This window comes from Cupressus sempervirens, chromosome 10, assembly GCF_028749045.1.
Source record: "Cupressus sempervirens isolate cs-2001-9-10 chromosome 10, ASM2874904v1, whole genome shotgun sequence".
NCBI classification, from domain to species: Eukaryota; Viridiplantae; Streptophyta; class Pinopsida; order Cupressales; family Cupressaceae; genus Cupressus; species Cupressus sempervirens.
Window position 1 is genome coordinate 243,936,330 of NC_143127.1, and position 24,898 is coordinate 243,961,227.

The 24,898-nt window shown below is 37.2% G+C and overlaps 1 protein-coding gene across 2 annotated transcripts in view; it reads right to left on the minus strand.

Annotated features, from left to right (window-relative positions):
* Positions 1 to 1,081: 1,081 nt before the first annotated feature.
* Positions 1,082 to 24,898, minus strand: part of LOC149533541 (uncharacterized) — a 141,101-nt gene continuing 117,284 nt past the window's right edge. Inside the window, exons 12-13 of one of the 2 annotated variants that reach the window (XM_089803125.1) lie at positions 1,773 to 1,826; positions 1,082 to 1,656 (exon numbers count right to left, since the gene is read on the minus strand). In XM_089803125.1, the coding sequence (XP_089659251.1) occupies positions 1,547 to 1,656; positions 1,773 to 1,826 (164 nt within the window). In that variant the 3' untranslated portion in view covers positions 1,082 to 1,546. The remainder of the gene's footprint in view (positions 1,657 to 1,772; positions 1,827 to 24,898) is intronic. The other variant, XM_089803126.1, reaches the window with a different exon arrangement.

Genomic DNA, 24,898 nt, shown 5'->3' on the forward strand with positions numbered 1-24,898 from the left:
GAAGGTCAGCTCCGATTGGGAGACATAACCTCTACAAATGTCAAGTTGTGTTTGACAGACCCATACAAGGAAAACTACCAAGGAAATCCAATTCATCTCCAGTCCGTGATTCTCAATAGATCAGAGTTTTTCAAAGTGAAGATGTCGGAGTGCTGGTCATTGGATGAGCCAAAGGAGATTAGAGTAACCACTTCTCACAACTCAAGTGCATCGAATTCATGTATGGCGAGTCGATCTATTTTTCCAATGTTGAGGAGTGTCTGGTCATTCTTCCCATTGCTTCTGAATTGTCAACTGATGAGTGCACCAACAAATGCATGGAATTTTTGGAAGCAGTCCGTTGGAGTTCTGAGCAAGAAACCCAAATAAGAGGTGCTCTTTCTCTCGGATTGAAATTAGTACCAGATTTAGCTGCCAGGCTTAAAAATAACAATGATGGCTATACAATCTTTGTGGAAAGGACGATCAATGAAATAGTATCTGTTATGAAAGGTCGTCATTCAGAAATAAACCAAAAAACTGTGGAGAGATATATAGCGGGCATATTGGAGGGAAATTCATGCAAAGAAGTAGTGGAAGTATGTAAACGCGTGCTCCACCAAGAGATTGTGTCATCCATCGCTTGTAGTTTCAGAACAATGAGATCGCTATTTAAACTATTCAAGTATTGCAAGGGAGACATACTGAGAACTCCATTTCTCGCTTTTTATAAGGATCCAAAAATTAGGAAGTATGCGGATTCCAAAAAATCAGAATTTGATACATTGCTTCTAGTTATCGTTAATCAATTAATGATTTATGAATGTACCAAAAACTAGATTTGTATGGTAAAGATGCTGTCTAACATATGACTGTCTAAAAGACTTTCTGCAAAGGCTGTTTTCAAATGAGAAACTAAGAAATCTCATACTACACCCAGATTGGAACCATACTTCTTGAAAAAAAGTCAAATGTTTTAATTTTATTGTGATGAGGCATACCAGGGAGAACTATAGATTTATATACCCTGCTTTCCCCAACTGTCTGTCATAATTCCCTGTAGTGATTTCTAACAATCAGTGAACAGTGAAGTCAAAAGACATATTAAAACTAGATTTGACAATTAAAATGGTACATGAGGACAGCTTTCAACCAAGATGAGGTCAAGCCAAGTCTTGTCGTATGTTGCCTTGTACATATGCAGATTTATTGTCAATCCATATCACGAAGAAAACTGCCACGAGCGAAGGCAAATTTTGCCTTTGCCAACCTGGGCAGCTAGGACATTTTAATTCAAATATCTTAAACTGCTTTGTCCTCTACTACAAACTCTTGTTAATATCTCATTACTTGTAATGGATTTTATCCTTGAAGACTATAAACTTCCAAACAATCTCTAATATACAGCCAACCATGTAAGAAGTTCAGTGTAGAACTGACTGGACTGATTAATAATTAAGATCTTGAAAGCCTGTCTAGAACCAAACATCTATGACAATAAGATAACCTAAGAAACAAGTACAAAGATTTTAATGCTCAGAGATTCTTCAAATAACCATCCTGAGGCTCAAGGTGACATGCGATCAGCAGCAGATAAATAGTCAGATTCAGATTCTTCCATTCCTGAATATGCAGAATTTCTGGTCTCAGCAATGGGAATGCCTGGATTTGTCACCTCTGCACAAGTATGTCCAAATTACATCAGGGCACTGGAAATCAGGTAAATCCAAATATGCTTTTCCAGATTTGCTACAGCTTAACAGTTTGATTTTCCATAAGCAGATAGTATGTACCAAAAAGAGAATTTATGGATGGTCTCTTTGGTGATGAACTCCTTTTCAAATCGACTGTAAGTTAAACAATGACAAGTATTAAAGGGATCAGTTATTATCAATAAGTTTTGAACATGAGCAGACTTAAAATAGTGCCCTCATCAAAACAACTGCACCACTAATACCGCATGCAAAAAGTTCAAAATATGAAAAAGGTATCCATTTTGTAAGGTGGTAAACAACCAACAAGAGAATTCTTATATTAATAAAATTCAATATACAATTTCATCATACCTTTATCAAGAACAATTAAAACGTCCAATAAAATCTATGCTTCAGCTTCTTCAAACAGTAAAGGCAAATTAAAATACTTCGCCGAAACAAAAGAAATACAGAAAATATGAACACAGATCAATTCATCACCAATAACCAAATCAAGAACCCAATAGGCATTCTCATATTATAACATTGTTATATTACTTTAATGGTTATCTTTTCTATATTATTATGTAAATTAGGTCGATAAGAGTCCTCTAGAAAGTTTCTTCTTTTAACCTATTGTAAATTCTTTATAATGATCTCTTTGATCATTTGTTAATACAACTAATAATTTACCAATTACTTGTGTAATATGGTATCAGAGAAAATACTTCTTTTGAAAAATTTATAAATTTTTCATCTGAAATTATGTCTTCAATTTTTCAAAATTACTTTTGGTATTTGTTCAGTTGTTCATTAAGAATTTTGTTTTGCAACCCCTGTAGGAATTTTTGTGCCTTCATTAGAGCTGTTTTCTGAAACCTCCTGCCGTTGTGCAACTTTTTTCCAGGTGTTTTTCTGTTGACAATATTTTCCTTAATGCAAAATGTATTACATAAAGTTGGCAATGAGGTGGCATTTCAAATAAGTTTGATGGGCAAATGAGTTTGGCAGACTTTGATATTGTGAACTTTCAAAAGATCTAAAAAGGGATTTGAATAATGTTTTAAGTGGATCACATATGGGTATTTATTGTAAAGCCACGATTACTATGTGAGTTAACTCACTCAACATACGCAGGCACAAACTTGGTGGTTATGTTGCCACTTGGCAATGGTGTATGGTGGACTCCAAAGAAAGTTTCATTTTGGTTTTGGGAATTCTTATCTCACTGTAAAAGATGAGAAAAGATGTTTTGCTCTGTTTCTTGGACACCTAGTGCTTTCTACGCACAGCCATGGATAACCAGGAAGCTTTTGAAATGATGGGAGTTTATTCTGGTTTTACATTTGGATGTTTTTATCAGCAAAAGATGCCGTTTCATTTGACGTTTCTTATGCACAGTTTTGACAGAGATGAGGGTTTCATTGTGAAAGAGACTCCAAACTCTTTCCTTATCGGCTGGGTTAACAGAGGTAAAGATATTTGTGTATTTTGCTACAGGTATGTAAAATCTTCTATTCTCCTAGTGTCGATTTTAAGGTTCATACTGAAAAGAAATGCTAGAGTTGAGAAATAATGATCTCTCTTCTGTAAGTTGTTGATGTTCTGCATTAAGATTTATAACTATAGATTATGTGATTTCACCTCTTCTGTGTTTTTCGCTTTCTATGCTTTGGGAAACAAATGGCATCATTGACCAACTTAACATTGTAAGGCAATTAGAGATTCAACAACAAAAATTATAACACTTTTAAGCAATGCATGCTAACAATCTTTGAATATCACCACCTGGATGAGCTTGTTTTGGACAGAGAGACTCGTCGTACCACATTCCAAGAACACTAGGGCAAATTTGATGACTGGAATCAAGAAGTTGTCATGTTTATCAATCTCTCTGTCACAGATCATCAATTGCCTTAAATCCCTTCTGGCAAGTTAGTGTCAGAAATCTAGAAGTATGAAATGGAGTTGCATAAGACATTGGACAAAGTAGAGAGTTCCTTCTAAAGAACCAGCTGTTCTCCATCATGATGGATGAACACATCCTTATAGGAGCATCACACGAAGATTAATGACATTCAAGATCAGCTCAAAGCTATTGATCAAAAAATGGAGGAAGACATGGTAGTCATCACCCTAAAGAGTCTACTAAGCACTTTATATAGACTCTCAACATTACTTCCACTAATGTTCATTCTCAGAGTTGTGACCAAACTTCTAGAGCAGGATCATCACAAACAATAGTTTGGTAGTAGTCCCAGCCTGTCCCCCTCAGAGCAAGCCTTTAAGTCAAATCATTTCACAAGGATAAAGGCAAACCTCAACACTCTCAGTCATCTCAATAAAAGGGCTCCAATCAATCTTAGGATGGTTTAAAGAAGAAGATGGCGCAGTGTAATTACTATCACAAATATGGCCATTTGCTCAAAGGATTGTTTTTTGTCATTTTTTGTTATCTTACGGAAGTTGATTTTTCCTCAAATGGCAGACCGACCTTAATGGTTTTTGGTTTTTGGTCCGTCCATGGCTACCTAGGGTTCTGCAAACTCGACTAGGGTTTTGATCCTTCATTTCAAGCTGAAAATTTATTATGATTGCAGAGTCTTTGAGACTTTTTCAAAAGTTAATTGGGTCATCATTGAATCTGATAGGTGTCTCGATTCCCATGCCTCAAATGGTAGCCATGACCCTGAAGAGTCTACTAAGCACTTTATAGAGACTCGAAACATTACTTCCACTATTGTTGATTCTTTGAGTTGTGCACCAAACTTCTAGAGCAAGATTGTTGCAAACAATAGTTTGGTAGTAGTGCCACCCTGTCCTTCTCAGAGAAAGCCTTTTTAGTCAAATCCTTTTACAAGGATAAACGCAAACCTCAGCACTCTCAATCATCTCAGCAGAAGAGCTCCAATCAATCTTAGGATGGTTCAAAGAAGAAGGCGCAGTATAATTGCTATTACAATTATGGCCATTTTGATGTAGTACGAGGCAAGAGAATCCCCAAAGGAGATGTCCTAGCCCCCAACAAATAACCACACTGCAGAAACACAATAATGCAAGATCTGATACCAAATCACAACTCTTTATTCATAAATATAATTGAATTACACGCAATATGCCCAGCTATAAGGCCTTCCGGGTTAGGGCCAAATACAACAACAATTACAAAATAGTTTTGTAAGATCCAACTCACAATCCTAATCCCAACTAGTCCAGATCTGCTCTCTAAAAGGAAACTCCCAAGGAAATCTCAACTTGTGCTCGCAAGCCCACCAAGCAATCTCTTGGTTTACCAAGCCTCAACTACTAGCCCTTCAAAAGTTCGCTCCTACACTCCATCCTCTTCTCCACGCTGGATGATCTACTATTTGACTCACTTCTCCGAATGAAAATGAATGCCTAAAGACTCCACAAGACCCCCTACTTATACCCAACTAAGCCCTAGGTCAACCTAGTTCATTACAAATTAAATTAAATCCTAACATTAAATATATGTTGAGCCACAAGTCAACCTCCAACAGATATTAAATACCAAATGCCTTAAAAGGATTACAACACTAACCAAATGCACATTGGAAAGACAACCTAGACCCATATTAGGTCCGCACAAACTTCCAAATCAATCCACATCACGATCACACGCTACCTGCATTAGATGCACCAAAACGATCAAGAAAATCTACAAGAACTCTAGTTGGCACCAACACACTACCAAGTGTCAGCAAACTCCCAAGCATTGCCAAGCAATCCACATGCCGAGCAACCCATACATGTCGAGCACAATAAGTACCAAGCAGTAGAAAATGTCGAGCTCCAACAACGATTGAGCCCCTTCGATGACCAAGCTCCTTGGCCAAAACCATACCCAAAAGCAACCGAGCACCACTCCTTTGGTGATCGAGTCCATAACTCCTAGACAAAATTCCTCCAACAAGCAAGATTTCTAACAACCTTAGGATGCTCCTACATTAGACACCTGAAGTTTGAAAAGATGTTCTCAATAGCTGGAAGAACATCTTCTAGGATTCAACACATAAATCCCAAACTGGTCCTTCACATACATGTCCTCTAAGTCCTCAACTTGTACACTCTTTCCCTTGTTCTTTTGCTTCTTCACATCCATCCTCAGTGTTCCACAAGTCTGCTTTCCACGCTGATCTCTAACCCTCTCAAAATCTGCCAACTCAACTCCGCTACCAATACTTAGGTTCCTTCTACTGAGCTCTTCATTCTACAAAGGAATCAGGGAATGCTTCCTGCCACCTTTCACAATTGTAAACACATTATTGACACAATCATGCACAACTCTGCAATCATACTACCAAGGTCTACCAAGTAACAAATGACAATTGTTCATGTCCACAATATCACACAACACTTGATCCTTATACTGCCCAATCTAGAAATCAACAAGGCACTACTCCCTCATTTCCAAAGCATGCCCAACGTGCAACCAGCCAATCCTATAAGGATAAGGATGTCTCATTCTCTTCAAACCAAGCTTCTAAACTATCTCCTCAACAACAAGGTTATTAGTACTATCACCATCCACAATCACACTGTAGACTTTACCACCAGTCTTACGAGTCCTAAACAAACTAGTCCTCTGACAAGATCCCAATGTCCTTTGACCAACTAGTACTCGTCGAGCTAGCAAACTCTCTCTTTGCTCAAGTTGATTGTCATGATCTTCAACCTCATTCACAATAGCAGCTCTTTTGTCACCAGCCTTAGGACATTCATAAAATCTATGTCCTACATCTCCACATTCGTAGCAAGTAACCTTAAAATCACCTCTACCTGTCCTCCTCTTCTAATCAACAGGTTTTGGTTCATCTTCATCACACGGTTTAGCTTTCGCTAAGCCATGTTGTTTCTCCTTCCCTCTTCCAACTTATCTTCTGCCTTCAGAGCATACTAATAAGCACCCTCAAACATATCAATTTTCAACATACCAAACTCATCTTGGATATTGAATCTCAAACCATTAACGTGCCGAGCTACCTTCTCTTTTGACAATTATTTATGCTTAGACCAAATAGTCAACTTGTAAAACTCCTCGATACAATCTTTTACAGTCATATCTTTATGTTTCGAATTTTGTGACCTTTTAAACAACTCAAGTTCATAATCAGCAAGAATGAAGTTAGCATTCAACAAAGTTACCCTCAACCTCCATCTAGTGATCTTCATTTCACCTTCCTCCTCTTTGTCTCTTTGTAGTTCTTTCCACCAAAGAGTAGCATGTCATTTCAACTTAGTTTGTGCCAACCTTATTCTGAGTGGATCTCCAATATCCTCAAGCTCAAAGTAGTCTTTCAATTCACCAATCCAATCGATCAGGTCTTCAGGAGTCAAAGTACCTGAGAAATTAGAAACCTCCATCTTATGCTTCAACTTCAACTGAGATCCAGGTCTAGCAAACTAACCAGCCCTATTTCCCATAGGTCTCTCCACATGATCAATTTTGTCCTCACCACTCGATCCAGCAACTTCAAATTCTTCAACAACTTCCTTATAACCATCTTCAGTACCCATATGTTGAGGTACACCACCTAAAGCACTTATGATCTCAATGATCACGTCATTTTTTACACGCACCATCTCGAATCCGAAACTGGCTTTAACCTCTTCCATTTCAGATCTAAAATCTACTTTAACCTTCTCTGAGATCCTTTCCTCCACAGCATCACTAGGATCATCAATTGCCCTAGGGCCCAATCTTCTTCGAGGCATCTTCCAATATCCTTTGCAAACCCAAAGCAATAAATCCACAAATCTAGAAGATCAATCGGCTCTACAAGATCAACCTTCACTTCCAGCCTTCACCCAAGTCTTAGTGCAAACTGCCTCAACTTCGGCAATCTGTCTACACACTTAGGAAAACCTTCTCGCATTAGGCAAGAGAATCCCCAAAGGAGATGTCCTAGCCCCCAGTAAATAACCACTAGTGCTCTTTCTGTCATCCACACTGCCTACCCAATTTGCATCAGTATATGCACATAGAGTGAAATCACTCAATCTGCAATACCAAATTCCATAGTCAGATGTTACTTTCAGATATTTGAATATTCTCTTCACTGCTACAAAATGATACTCCTTAGGATCAACTTGAAATCTAACTACAATCCCAACTACATTTGCTATATCTGGTCTGGTGTGAGTCAGATATTGCAAACCTCCAATCATGGATCTATACTTCTACTCTACTGCAGGTGTCTCATCTTTGCTGGATAACTTGTAACTATCATAGGTGTACCAACTGGTTTACAACTTTCCAAACCAAACCTTTTCAAAAAATCATTCAAGTACTTAGCTTGTGAAATAAAAATACCATCATTGTTCTGTACAATCTACAATCCTAGAAAAAACTTCATTTCTCCCATAATGCTCATTTCAAACTCATTCTTCATCTCTTCAGCAAACTTATCATTCGCTTCATCATTACCTCCAAAAATGATGTCATCAACAAATATTACAATAATCAGCAAACCATTTCAACTTCTTTCAAATACAAGTTATTGTATGCCATACCTTTAGCAAATCCAAGCTTTGCCAAATAACTGTCCAACCTTGCATACTAGGTTCTAGGTGTTTGCTTCAAACCATATAGAGCATTCTTTAGTCTGCATACCATGTCTTTGTCTTCTGATAAAGAAAAACCTTCAAGCTGCCCAATATATACCTCTTCTTCAAGTTCTCCATTCAGAAAGGCTAATTTAACATCCATCCGATAAACCTTTGAACTTTTTATTCGCTTCATAGGCCAAGAACATCCTTACTGCTTCCATTCTGGATACAAGTGCATATGTCTCCTCATAGCCTATGCCTTCTTGCTGTGAATATCCCTTGCATACAAGTCTAGCCTTGTTCCTCATAGCCTATGCCTTCTTGCTGTGAATATCCCTTGCATACAAGTCTAGCCTTGTTCCTCACAACTTTGCCTTGCTCATTCATCTTGTTTCTGAATACCCATTTGGTTCCTATATCATTCTTGTCTTTAGGTCTAGGAACTAACTCCCATGTATCATTTTTCACAATCTGATATAATTCTTCCTTCACTACTTGAATCCAATGATCATCTTCACATGCTTCATCTACGCTCTTAGGCTCAACTTGAGATATCAAACATATCTGCTCATTTACTTTGTTCCTTGTCATCACACCTTTGTCTTTGCTTCCAATTATCTTCTCAAGAGGGTGATTCTTTGTCAGATTCCTATTAGGGGTAGGAGTTGACATCTCAACTCTTATCTCTTCTCTAGGTTCAAATCTCTTCTCTCCTTTTTGTTCAATAGTAAGCACATCATTCTGCAAATCATTGTTAGTCTCAAAGAAAACTTCCACATTTTCATGGTTAGCCTTTCGATCAACAATAGTCACCAAAGCTATCTCTTCTACTGCTTCCTCTTTCTTAACCAATTCAAGCTCACTATCTTTATCATCACAGTAATTCAAGAATCTTTCCATACTTTCTTTAAATACTTCATCTTCATCAGAAAGCGAACTCTTTCTAGATTTTCTTACTCTCTTGGGACATCTAGATGAAAAATGACCAAACTCTTCACATGTCCAACAATCAAAAATTTCCATATCGTTTTGTCTCTCTTTTCATAAGCAAATCAATACCTTCCTTGGTCATCTTGTCTTCTTCGGATCTGGATCTATCTTTACTTGTGGTTCAATTCTTTTGTATGCAACAAAAGGATTATGGATCTAGAAATTCGATGCTTGATTCTTTACACATTTTTGATGTCTTACCAAGAAGCTCCATCTTCTGGGTGTCAAAATTTCCTCTAACAGACTTAGGACTATCTTTTCCAAAGTGACTCACCATTGATCTCCTAAAGTTGTTAAGCTTATCCTTCAAGGACCTGATGCTCTGATACCAATTGTTAGAATATATAGTCCACTAATATAACTGAGGTAAGGGGTGAACTAGTTATCCAACTATTATCACAATTATCAACCTTTTACAAACTTAGCCATATGAGCAATATAAACTAAAACTACAACAATATACTCATACACAATAACACCAGATATGTTAACTAGGGAAACCTTTGATCATAAGGAAAACCCTAGTGGGTATGTTACCCACAAGATGATGCACTAATATAAATGTTCCTTGTTAGAGGATGGACCCTATTAGGAGTCTCTAAATACATTCAGTACATATCAATCCCCGTTACGAGACTTTGAATCCTTGTTAGGAGATTCCAACCCTGTTAGGAGTTGTAGAAGACAACTGGACCCACTGCCTAAACAGCGTCATGGGCAAGACCAATGAACCCATTGTCTGAATGATCTTTGTATTATTCCTTGCAAAATAATAGAATTGTAATGTATTGTTCCTTCCTCTTTCTCTGTCCTGTCAACCGGACTTCTGCTCCTTCTGATCTTGTAACCAGATCACAAATCTCGCATCCAATAATCCCTTGGATCGCTTACACGCATTCAGTAAGCACTCTACTTCTTTTTGCACTTCACACTACTTGCAATGATCACAACACTTGTACACTTATTACAAACAAGGAAAACATCTTTCCTTTATACCATATCTTCATAATAATTCCTTGAGTTGGCCTTGAGGCTTTCCCAATTAATTATAATAAGATAATTAATTAATTACAATTATAATTGCACTGTTGACTCACAGTCTATACAAAACTTCACACGTGCAATACTAGGGCTTATGCACGTGCTGATGTCACCACCTGACTGTCCTCTATCACTACCTGACTGCGCATCTCTTCATTATATCTCAGATGTAACATAGCCAACAAACATCAAGAGTTGCTTTCCCAATACTTTGTCTCTGAACTACTCTTTGTAAATCAGGGACACCTTCCATATGTCTTCAACTTAGACTCTACGCGCTTGACCACGTCATCAAAACAGTGTCGAACATGTTCGTAACTGCGCACCACCATACAATCAAACCATTGTCAATACCATTAAGATCTCTATCTGCTACTCAGCCAATCTTTACAAAAACCATGCTATGTTGGCATCAATGACAAACACAGTCATGAATGCAACATGTTAATACTCTCCAATGCTTAAGATACTCCCCCGATGTAGTATCATCAGCATTCATGCTAACAAGCTAACAATATCATGCAGATGATACCTTAGATAAATACAAGGTCAGTTTAGTTGCTTGAGTGTTCACATAGTGAGAAGGCATTGACTACATAGTAAGGAGACTCACCGCAAGTCAAGCGAGTTGTTTGGGTCGGCAAGCCGAGTTAACCTGGCTGTGTCAAAATGACCTGTGACCCTAACTCGACGAGTCAAGTCGCGTGACTCGACTGACTCAGTTGGCTGGATAGGTTAGTTGATTCGGTTGACTCGTCTGATTTTTAATTTTTGTTTTCAAAATTCTCTTAATACATTTAAATTTTACCTTTGTACTTATGTAATCGATATATGTTATGTATATGATCAAATTACCTTTTATTTCATGATGTTATTGTGTCTTTAAGCTTTATTCAATAATGGGTATATGGAATTTCTTTAAATCCTAAAAAATCTCTAAATTTTAAGGGTTTTGTCACTTTGGTGAGTCACAGGCAAGTCCGAGTTAGGTCACAAGTCAAGTTACCCTTGCTGAGTCCAGGTCGGGTCCAAGTCGAGTTACTTTGAGTGACTATGAGGAAAACTTTGCACCTACTACGAAAATGACTACAATTCGTCTTCTTCTCACCAATACAGCTCAATTTGGATGGAAAGTCCATCAAATGGATATTAAGAGTGGCTTCCTCAATAGTGAGCTATAGAAAGAAGTCTACATGATGCAATCTCCTAGTTTCAAGGTTATTGGCAAAGACAGCCAAGTATGTAAACTCAAGAAAGCACAATCTATGGACCCAAACGCACCCTTGAGCGTGGCACATCAAGATTGATCAATATTTGGTGGTTCATGGTCTTCAATGCTGCCTTCTTACGGTAATTTGTATATCAAACGCTCTGGTGATGATCTTCTCTTTCTTGTTCTGTATGCGGACAACTTGATCATTATTGGCAGTTCAACAAATTTGATTGCAGAAATCAAACAACACCTATGTAAGGATTTCCATATGACATATTTGGGGCTTCTCCATTATTATTTAGGTGTTGAGGTTTGGCAAACTAATGGTAGCATCATTATTTCTCAGTCGAAGTATGCCAAGAACTTGCGTGAGAGAATTCAAACGTAGAATTGTAAATCTACTTCTACGCCTATGGAGAAAGGATCAAAGTTGTCAACCAAGTCTAATTTTTCTCCTATTGATAAAACTGTAGACACCTAAATTTGATTACACCGCTTTGGTAATCTAATTTAGCCATTTCTAAAGGCATCATTCATTAAATTCTTATTTAATTAATCCTTTGCCATCCCCTAGCTAATTAATTTAATTAATCATCTATAGTCCCAATTGATAAATCAAATAACCAATCATTTATCAATTAAATCCTATTCTCCTATCTAATTCCAAAAACCCTCATTTATTAAATAAATCTATTTGATAAATAAAGCCCTCAAATCTAATAGCCCCTAACTTATCCCTAATCCTCCATTTAGCCTAATCCACCCCATCCACCCATACTAACCAAGCTTAGCTACTAACTCACCCACCCTCATTAATGCCATCCACTTGCATATCTCTAACAAGCCTAATCTAATCCTAAATCACCTCTAATCCCCCCCTTAACCTTGTCACATTCCCTAAGCAAGCTTAAGCCTTTCCTAAGCCAAGCAAAGTCAACAATCTCAACTCCCTCCAAAATATCCCAACCACTAAGCCTTCAATGCTCTTACAAAGGCCATAAAGACTCTTACAAGCCCATTCATTGCTCTTACAAGCCACTTATGAGGGTCTTTAAGGCCTTGAGCCTCCTTTGTTGACTCATCCTTGCCCTTTCATCCACCCAATGACCCTGTGACATGTGTCACTCCCTAATTGGTGCTAAACAAGCACAATCCATGTGCTCCCCTTTGAGTGCATCTTAGCCTTCCATAAGCTTTCATCTCTCCTTACATCTTAGCCATCCATCCCTCAAGCCCTTAGCCTATAAATTAAACCCCCTCCTTTCACAAAATCATCCACCTTCCAAGTAAAGTTATAATGTCATTTTGAGAAGCAAAAGCCATCCATCATACCCTTATAATGCCAAATTGAGAGCTCACAAAGCTACCAATTTGCCATTATCCATCTCCAACATTGAAGTAATTGAGCATTGAGCATACATACCAAACCTATCAAATAGACTCATCCCTAAAACAAGAGAACAATCTCATTGAGAGATCCCCTTAATGGCTCACATTCTCATTTGAGTTGTTTCCTCTTTGTCTCACTTTATGTTATGTTTAACAAGTTTGCAAATGCTTTTGATTTCTTAGTTTAGTATTTCTTGCATGCTTATTTCTCATATACAAAAACCACTTACAAGTAACTAGTGGTTAGTCTCATTATCTAACTGGCACTAGACCTGATCTCATTTTTGTAGTGAGCTACATTTCACACTTCGTGACAACCCCCAAGACTGATCATTAGGTAGATAGGAGGTGTGTGTTGCATTATGTGAAGGGGACCTCTTATTATGGACTTCTTTACACTATAAGCATGATTCCAAACTCGGTTAACAAATTCAGATTGGGCAAGTTCAATTGATGATAAGACATCAACCTCTAGATATGTGTTCAATTTGGGATCTAATGCAGTCACTTGGACTAGGAAAAAGCAACATGCAGTCTCACTCTCCTCCACAGAAGTAGAGTATCAAAGAGTTCTTAAGGCATCTTGTGAGGCAATTTGGCTTCGTCGGATACTTGCAGATATGCATTTATCTCAGGTAGGTATGGTTCCCTTTCTCTCTAAAAATCAAAGAGTTCAAAACTTGCCAAGAACCTGATCTTCCATGAAAGAACCAAACATGTGGGCATTCATTGTCATTACATTCGGTAGTTGGTTGAAGATGAGACAGTTCACCTGTAGTATTTTCCAATGGCAGATCCAAGCCTCTTGGTCCAAATAAGTTTGTTAAATTGAGAGGACAGCTTGGCGTTGCTGATAGATTGACCATTAAGGAAGGGTATTAGACTATTATTATATTGCTTTAATAGCCATCTTTTGTATATTAAGTAAATTAGGAAGATAGAATGTTTGTAGGATCTTCTTTAGTTTCTTATTAGAAATTTTATTTTTTGCACCTATTATGCATTCTTTATATGATCTCTTTGATCATTTGTTAATACAACAAATAATTTACCACCCACTTGCATAATATCTCAACAAAGTGAAAATGTTACAAGTTTCATCCTAAATGCAAAGATGTTATAATGATGTCACAAAAACAAGTTATGAGAAAGTTGTGGTTGTTAAAATCATGTACCTTCTTCCAACTTGTCAAAAGGTATTCTGGTTCTATGTTAAGCACCTCAGTTATGATCTTTTATTGTTTTAATTGGTTACTACTAAAGATGTCGAAAGATCTCTCGCCAATTGCACTTGATATTCTGACTTCTAATTACAGAAGTATTGACCTACTCTGGTTCATTTGTTAATATATACTAAAATTGTTTCTTCTTTCATTCATGATCCTCTACTTTAAATGGTTCAAGGTGCAACATTTAAATGTCGTTTGATATTTTTTCATACTGGCCTTTATAATTAGGTACTAAAGCAACTTTATGTTATCATCCTGATGCTTGCACTGTCTTTGCCTCATCTCTAACATCTGCTATGCTTCAATCCAATCACTCATCAAGTTTACTCAACTTTAGAGCCCCTCATGATCCCCAAGCATCTTCTCCACAAAAGTTCACAAAATGAGACTAAAAATGCTCTAGAAAGTTAGAAACAGCCACTTCCTGACCAAACAACAACAGAAAGCTTTAATAGGCCTTGCTATCACCTCATAGGTTGTCCAGGAAACCCATAGCATTGATTGTTAGTAATTTACCCTTCCAATATACACATTTGATTCCATGACCTCATTCACTAAATATATATGCTTGACAGGAAATGGAAAACTTTAAACTTGCTCATTAGTGTCTATTAATTTCATTCACAAAGTGTACCTCACCTATAACTTCAAGGAGGTCAAGAAATTCCCAAACCAGATTGCTATCTATTACAAAATGTACCTAACGAGCTCGTCAGTGTCTATTCTCGAGAGAGGAGGTCAGAGAACTAGGTTTATGGCTAAGTTGTAACAATCCCAAAACTGTACTACAGAAAATACAGCACATATGCACGACCAAATCAGAATACATAGACAAATTCATCGAAAGGAATAAGATGAAGGCTTTATTTCCCAAAATGCATGTAAAATAATTTCCAGAACACCCAGAATCATACTACCCAGCAAGAAAATCAAAAGAGCTTGCAAAGGCAATGTGAAAGCTAACTTTTCAATGTCAAAACATGTTAATGTTGTAGCTTCAGTCAGATTGAATTGATCTAGAGATAATTCTTCTATAGTTATTGGTTAAACATCTTTAACTTTTGATTAATTATCATTAGATCATTCTCTCACACACACACACACACACACATATATGATTGTGTAATATTTTCAAGTTGTCTAATGATTATTAAACCTGCAGTTATATGATAATCATTAACAAATGATTGATCAATATTAATCTAGGTAGAGGCATGTCCCTACATGGGACATGTCTATTCTCAATATATAAATATATAGAGATCGCTGCTATTGGAAAATGGAAAACACATATTGGAAACACAGTGCCATTACATTACAGCAATCTTGTACATTGCATAGGTGGATTACAACCATTTCCTCAAAATGGTATCAGAGCAGGTTCCCTACCTTCCAGTGAGATTTCACAGATAATAGAAGTACTCAATGACATTCCTATCAAATACAGAATGAGATTAAAACAGAGTTCCCTACCATCGAGAAATCCAAACAATTACTCAGCTTTTAATATTTCATATTTTAATGCCGCCAAAACATCATATGCTTATCACCTTTCATCTTGGTTATGAATTCTCAAACAGTGAGCATGAATTGATAACTCAATGCAGACTGGTGATTGATTTGAAAACACACCAAGAGTTTTTTAATTAATTGAATGTTTATTTTAAGAATTGGAGACGCAAAACATGAATCGGACTGTTGTACAAGCCTGCCCAATCGACAGATCAGCTGAATTTCTTGAGAGGACGTGAATTCTGTGACAAGACCACCTCTACACGTCAAAAATCTGCAGGACATGGCCCACAGGATGGTGTCATGCACTTAAAGTAGGAGGAAGCACATAATTTACCGAGCTGCAACATACAGTGTTGCCTTAAAGCTCGAGCTCTGCATGAAATTCATGCATGGCTCACTGTAAAGGCATAGCAGCAACACACGGCAATTGTTCTGTAGAGCTCTGGATTCAAAGCATATAATTATTTCCACTGAGATCTGCTGGAATTTGACATTCAACAGCCACAGTCAAATAAAGATTTCCTTCCAAAACTTCATACAAAATATTTGACATGCAGCTTACCAGCATTTTTCATTTGTCTGCCTTTGAGATTGGCTGAAATTTGGCATTAAGTTGTGACGTTTAAAATGTACAGATTTCCTTCAAATTTTAAAAGAAAATAAAAATTTGACACACAGATTAACAACAATGTGGACTGGCATGCCTGCCTTTACACAATTTTTAGGGCATACAGGACAGTGATGATTTCAGCAAGGTCGTCTCAGAAAACTTTCAAAGTCGTCCATACATCTGATGGCCTGGAAAATTGAAAAGTATCTTCTCAATTAATACTCCCAATTCTGACTTGTGATCTTTTGCACTATAGTTTTTTAGTTTATTCCTCCCAATCCAACAGCAAAGGAAGAAAATTATTGTACAGTAGACCCTACAAATGACAGGAACAAGGATTATTAAATTGAAATAACAACATTTTTCGTGAAGAGAGCAGCGACAAAGTCAGAGATTTCTCTCTAAGTAAATTCCAGTGGTCACAGCAGTTTGCCCTAAACAATTAACTGCCTAGTGTTTGAGAAAAAACCGATCAGGATCTGAGTATCAGAATATTCACGGGGAGAACAATTTCCAGAATGTGACTGGTGAAGAATTTAATAATTCCTGGGACTTGACTTGAAAGGCAAGTTTCTGAGTCTGGGAAAACACAACAGTGAAGTGCGTTACCTGCCAGGGTCTTAAAAATTCTTCATGAATTTCCTCCCAGGTGGAGCACTGAAAGGGAACATTTTGGTCAGTTTTTTATCGTTTCCTGTCTGTTTAATCCAACTTGTATTAATGAAAATTCTGTGCTGTGTCAAGCTCTGTGAGGCCTCTCTGGAATCTCAGAAATCATCGGACACACTTTGAACAATTCCGTTTACGCACTTTCCACCACCGAAATCGCAAATTCAGATTTACACCGCTGAAAAGGGAAATTAAGGGGATATCATGTTGTTCATACACTTATTATTGTCTTGGTCAGACTGATAACACATAAAGAATCAAGATCAGACTTTTGAAAGGAACATAAATTCATATTCAATTGTTTTATATGGTGGGCGGCCCAAGGTCGATGCCATTGCTGGATGCTTCTGTGAATCGGCACTCTCCAAGCAGATTAAATACATCCACTCTCCTAGATGCTATCAAGTACTCCTGTTACACTAAAGACAGCACTTGTGGGTGTCCTTGTGCTCCCTTTCCAGGTGTTAAAGGACAATGAGGAATTCTTTAGGAGTACATTACAAAAGCGAAGTGTGAGTTCATTAACAAGAAACAATGTCATATGGCATCTGGGTTGAACTCTTTGTCAAATGAAGCAAACCCCTCAAGACATAAGACCAATCTCATAGAGCAAAGAATTTATATCTGCAAATACTTTGGACTGATTGGATATTTGAGGTTTAAAGTCATCTTATAGTCACTTCAGAGTTAGAGATTGATATCATTCATTCATGATTGTCTCTCATTGGACTTGATAGTGACTAAATGGGAATTTTACGTAGTGGGAGGAAATAATAACAAATGTTCTATTCCCATTGTTTGACAAATGCTTATGTGGAGGCATTTTCTGATTTGACACATATGGACCTTCATTGGAGGAACTTGTGTCAAGGATGTTGATGTGCAAGTATTTCGTATCCATGAGTATTACATTTATCTACTCACTATAGTCTCTCTCTCAATTGTATTTCTGTACATACTATTAAGAGCTATTTGCCTTGATCTTTTCCTTAGTGTCTGAAGATGTTCTTACAGTAAAAGAAGATTGGTACATTAGACATGCTACTAAATATTGAATAGGACTCAAACTCATCATAGTAGCTCCAAAGAAGTTATCTAGGGTTCATTAGTCATCTAATGATCATGCTAGATAAAGTGAGGCTCTTGGAGCAAGATATCCTTGATGATTAAGATTATGAGTATCCTTCAATATCAGGAGGGAGCTTGACATTTCATTAGAGGCAAACTTGGACAAGAAGGTCAACAGGCATGCTTTCGTGATAGTAGAAGCAGATAGAGAACATGTTTCAGTTGATTTTTGAGGATCTTGATCATATTTATTCAGAGGGAGTAGGCCATGTCAAGATGGATTCTCCATGACCATGTCAAGATGGATTCTCCATTGATCAAGAAATTGTAGCAGTTGAGGACTATGATTCATGAGATGAAGTTCTATATGTACAGACTAAAAGGTCTTTATGCAAATGCCTAAACTGTAGATGGTTACTTCGAATACTATTCATTCAAAGTACATTATCGCTGAAGATCTAACAACCAATAGTTTCTCCAAGCCTTCTGCCAATGTGAAGTTTGTACATTATTGAAGACAAGCTTGAAGTTATGGTTTGGAGCCTTTAATGAGAAGGAGCCTCAGCACCAATGATTACATGAGATGTAGTTTAATGCATCCTTCTCTATGAGAGAATTTTGAGGTGAAAGCCTTTGTTCCACCCTCTAGAAATGTTCATGGTGGATCTCATGTGAGTTAGTGCATGACTTTGTGGAGATATCTTGGAAGGTGATGATCTTTCGTTGATGTTTTTACTATAGTAAGGTGATGATCTTACAATAGTCTAACCTTCTATCCTAAAGGATATCATATGGTTGATATCTAAGCAGATCATGATAGAGCATATCTTGTAAATCAATATCAACTGAGAGATAGATATCATTATAGATCATGATATCTATGTGTTGTATTGTATAGATATATATCATGGTGGACTAACATGATTATAATGCTCCTATGGTAAGTATCAAAAGGTAATACATGTGCACATACCTTATGAACATTTGAGTACTAGGTGAATATCATGTGACTTGATATTCTGAGGCCATTACTCTGAGTACTTGGTAAAAAGCATGTGACTTGATATGTGTAGGCCATTACTTTGATATCATAAGATGGTATCATTATGATGAACATCTCCTTATCAAAAATATTCAAAGACATACCAAGAAAATATAAGTATGATGAATATCATGTGGTTGATATTTGTGTGTTTTTATAACAATCCTCCCTCGCTAAGAGGGAGTACTAATGTTGTAGTTGTAGTCGGATTGAATTCATCTAGAGATAGTCCTTCTATAGTTATTGGTTAAACATCTTTACCCTTGATTAATTATCATTAGACCATTCACACACACACACACACAATAGTTATTGGTTAAACATCTTTACCATTGATAAATTATCATTAGACCACACACACATATTTAAAACTAAGTGTTCATATATGTTTATTATATATATATATATATATATGATTGTGTAATATTTTCAAGTTGTCTAATGATTATCAAACCTGTAGTTATATAATAATCAATAACAAATGATTGATCAATATTAATCTATGTAGAGTAGGGACATGTCTCTTCTCAATATATAAATGTATAGAGATCACTGCTATTGGAAAACACATATTTGAAACACAGTGCCATTACATTACAGCAGTCCTCTACATTGCATAGTTGGATTACAACCATTTCCTCAACATAACGTGATAATATGATCAACCAAACTATATATACGAGACTCAGACTTGGCAAGCATTATTTGCGCTTGAAGTTGCCAAAAAACACAGGCAAAACTCAAAACAATAACTAGAAGTCTATAGCTCTGAGAAGCCTAAATGTAATGTCCCTTTATGCAATTAAAATTTAATAGAAGCTCATTTTGTTTCTTATGATCAATAGAACAAAACATTGATTATCCTGATATTGGTTTGCACAAATGATTATATGAAAATAAATATCTGATAAATAGATGACTTGCAAGAGAATGAAGAAATCAATAATTGCCAAACATCTTTATATTGATAAGAACCATGTTTATATCAATCACTGCGAGTATATTTCCAACTGAGAATTTAGGTATAATTTCTGATTTGAAAAATGACGGCCCAAGTCTTCTTGTTGACAATAATGAAATGTATAAAAACTGTCTTGGTTGGTATCATTCTGATTTACAATAATACTCTTCCCTAACCGCTGATATGAGTTTGGTATGATCGCTGTCTTCCAATGGATATAGTTTTAATCCAGAATTATGTTCTGATTTCTGATTTGACTGCAGATTTATATTGTTCTAAATGAGATGGTTGATAATGTGTAACTATACACAGAATTTGATGACCCGGTCCTTGCAATAATTTTCTCATTATTTCTGATACTCTCCTTTTCTCATTGGTCTTGTGGCTTAATCACTATTTCAGAATTTATAAGCATGAATATCTTCTCTACTCAGTCTCTTTGTGCTTTTGCATTCTTCACCTTATCAATGGTGTATTGATATCACCTTTTCTTTGCTGTGTTGAGGCCCTTTAAATGCTTCAGGTATGGAGTAATATAAGAACATATTGAGGAGTTGATAATCCTCCCTTAATATGCAACGAAGGGACATGATGTGGAAAGTTTTATCTCTTCCATCATGTCTCTTTGATTCACCTGACTAATTACCCATTTAGTTGGTCTTGTCTTATGATATCATTAACTTAATTAATTATCATCTGATCAACTTGCCTGTTCATTTTTTAGACTGTGATAATACTAACGAGTAATGTCTTCTTGTCTAAATTCTAAGGAATAAGGGACTATTCGCTCACAATTTGATTGCAAGAGACTTTTTTCCTTCGAATATACAATCTTGTCAATGAATATCTTTGCAATTTGTATAAGATGGAGAATCGTTGTTATCTCTGATATGACTGTTGGAGTTGTGCAATGTTGATCTTTGCTATACTCCAATCAGCAGTCTAGGAAACAAGGTTCACTGAATTTTTGGCTTCAGGTACGAAATTCTGCAAACCTATAAAAACTGAAAAATAAGAGATCATATAAATTAGAGTAGAATAGAATTCGTACAGCAGAAAAATTAACTTCTGATCCTGTTAAATAATAGCATTGGTTTAGTGAAATAAGAGAAGTATTTCAAAAGACGACTAGGGTAACCCAAGTTTGCAGTATACATATCTGTTTTGCATAGTAATTTGCTCAGTTTTTGTGGATTTCTCTTCCAGCACCGCAACCACAGTTTCTTCGTGGGACTCATGTAGTACTCTAGGGATCTCCTCCATCACGCACCTGCAGAGTACATGGTTCGGTCCCGTTTTATAGAGCAATCCTTGGACTAGTTGAAATGTTTTTCTTTTTAAGGCCAGCTTCCTTCTTTCACTGGATGGCATTTTTAGAGGAAATGAGGTCGTGGACAGGCATACCCCAATGTGTTCATACCACATGGATAGGATGGCGACCTAGAAAAGGTTGATGTCATGAAAGTCCCAGTTCACTTCTGTAAGTTGGTTCCCCAAATTTTAGTCTAAACAAATGGTTTGTTGCCAGGGCGTACAATGATGTTAAATGTAAACTCCTGCAGCAAGAGGAGTCATCTACTGACCCTTCCCCGTATTATTGGTTTATTGACAAGGTATAGTAATGCTTGGTGGTCCACATAAAAAGGTGAAGGGTGTGGCAAGGAGATAGTGTTGAACTTTTGGATTACATATACCATGCCTAGCGCTTCTATCTCAGTTGTGTTGTAGTCCATTCTGCTTTCGATAGTAGCGAACTAACGAAGTATATTGGGTGGTCTAATCCTTTTGTACCTGCATGCACTAGAGTAGCTCCAATCGCATAGTTGGATGCATCTACGTGTACGTGGAACTCCTTGCTCCAATATGGGTAGACAAGGATTGCTGCTCCTACCAATCTTTATTTTTAACTCTCTGAATGAGTGGTTTTCTCTATTCCCCAAATGAATGGTTCTCCCATCCTGGTGAGTTTTTTGAGACGCGAGGATATTTTTGCAAACCCTTAAATGAACCACAAGTAGTAACCCACGTAGCTAAGAAAAGATTTTACCCTTGTTACATTTCTAGGTCTTGCATTTCTATAATCGCCCTGATTTTGTTTGGGTCAATCTTCAATCCTTCCTTGTATACTATATCTCCTAGCAGCTTTCATTGAGGCACCATGAACCAACATTTTTTTGAATTTAATGCTAGGCGAGCTTTTCAGCACCACTCCATACATTCCCGCAATGTTGGGAGGTGAGTTTCCTTTCTGCTAAATACCAACCAATCATCCAGGAATGCCTTGAAGTTCCATGTTGCTATCTTGTTGAAGATGTGAATGGTGATGCTTTGGAATGTGGTGGGGATCCTATTGTAGACTTATAATCTGTCTTCTACTACAAAAGTAGTTTTCAATTTATCTTCCTCTACAAAATTGATCATTTTCTCACTGGTCTTGCACCAAGTACTAAGGGTATCTTGTATACACAATTCTTGTGGCACTCCCTTTAGATTCTTGTATGTCAATGCAAATGCATCCTTGTATTGTAGGGATATTTTAAATGCAGTTGCTTTCAACATCGCATCCCAATCGTCTCCCACTAATATCACTTTGGTTTCCTCCCGATCGCCCCAGTTTATTTCTATTATATTTGGTTCTTTGTACTTTATCTCCTTGTCTCTCTCAAATTGGTGAGAGCAGGTGTGTCATCTATCTTAGCCATCCCCTCCTTATATTCCTTGTACTAAATTGGGTATATGTACACGTTTTCTTCCATTTTTGCATCTTCCAACATGTGATAACTCAGTTGGAACATCTTGTATTCCTTCATCTACCAATGGAATAATCCATTAGGAGAGCTAGTTTCATCTTCAAAATAGCTCTCGAACCTTAAGACCCCTTCCTCATTCGACTGTATCTCTTTGTTTTTGTCGTACACCACTCCTTTGGATTCTGAATCAGATGCCAACTCTTGGCTCATTGTTTGGCTCCACAAACCGATGATGTATCTCTTACACTAACTTTCAATGGATAGGGTGTTCTTTTTCCAGTTATGGTTGGCTTTTGTTGTGACCAAACACTCTCTGCCAAGTAGCACATCGTACCCCTCTTCTACAAGGAAATGACCACAAACTCAAGTTAGAATTGTTGTGTCCCAATATTACTTTCTGGGCCATGTGGTTTTATGTCATCTCGGTATTCTCCCACTAGATGAAAGGTAGGCGACCACCGTGTCGATTTGCCAAGTGCTTTCCATGTCTCCTCAAGGAGTATGTTGACTCTCGACCCTCCATTTGCAATGGTGTTGGTGAGTATATGGCCCATAATCTCCATTTCCACTATGGCAAGAGTCCTACCTATTCCCACCGTGAATAACTTTAGATCTGGGGTTGGTTATTCCTTTCAAGATGTATTTTCTCTAACAGTTTTTACCATGGGCTTATCTCCTCCATGACTGGTATTGTCTTCTCCATGGCTGATATTTTTTCCTTCTGCCCTAGAAATCGCTACCCTTAGTTGGGGTAGTGTATTTAGTAAATCGGCCACCCTTATCGCTATAGTAGCCAGCAACATCTATTTTATTATGTTTGCCTCTGATACCGAGCATATTGGGGTACTTGGTGTCTATTGATTCGTCTTTGTTCTTCCTCTAAGGCCATTTGTGCCTCCTTCAATATTTCCTTTTCCATTCAGAGGCCTGGGTACGAAGCCTTCTTTGCTTGTAGTCTAGTAATGGCCGTTATTTTTTCTTCAGACATTTATCACTTCCGAAATGCTCATTGGTTTCCCCTTGGACCAATCCAAATCTTCATGATTTCTAGGTCCACACCACTAGCACAATATGCTTCAGTTACATTGCTAGTTTTGGCACTCACGTGCAAAGTGTCCCTATTCATTGCACCTCCTACATTGTATCATTGGGCGGCCCTTTGCATCGTACTAGATGTGGCTACATGGAATATTCTTATTAATCCCCCTCCTTCGACAGTTACTTGTGTCTCTAGGTTCCTCTTCTCTAAGGTTCCTTTCATAAAAACATTAAAATACTTGTTTCCTTCTTTGCTCCCTTTAGTAGCCTCTCCTTGTTCCTCCACTTCTACCAGCCTTCACGCTAGCAACCTTGGAAGACTCCCTAGGAGATCTTACATTGCTTCGTTAATAGCAAATTTTGGTTGTACCATGCCCGTGGGGAGAGCCCTTTGCTCTGCCTCCCATTGCATGTACTAGCCTACCGCCATGTCCCATGCCTAAACAAGGTCTTGTATTAATTGTGTTGGCAATATGCCTAGATAGATGAGTTAGTGTTGTCATTTATAGAAACATATATATTTTGGTATTTCATTGCAAAATTAGAGACAAAAAATTGTCTTAAGTATTAGACAATTTGCAGAAGCACAGAGATAGATTTGGTATGTACAAATGACAGAGTCCAAGTTAGCTCATGCGCAATTGAGGACTGATAGTTGACAGTGTAATAATGACGTGTGCCAATGTGCAGATCTGTACGGACAGTACGGCGATAGTTACAGAGTAATTACCAGTATAGGTAATTAATAGAACATAATAGAGCACAACATTAAAATGAATTGTACAGGTTAAGGAATTATTTTGGTAACAAAATAATTACTTAACTATGATGGGCTGCATCCTAGATGTTAACCTCGAGTTATTTTAATAATTAGCCAAGCGTCTGAAAGCTTCAAGGCCGACTGATCAAGAGTTTTGATAATTTGCAAGGTATAAGTAAAGATCATATCTTGCATAGCTATGATCATGTCATGAGAATTATTGTGAAGAATGCTTATGTGATATGCGAGCTTTGTATGATGCGAGATCTGGTGTATGATCAGAGGATTTGTAAAGTGCAACAATGAGACAGTATTGTATGCATATCTATACTTGTGAAGAAACTTATTTGTACATTGTATGTTAGGGCAGTGGGCTCTTC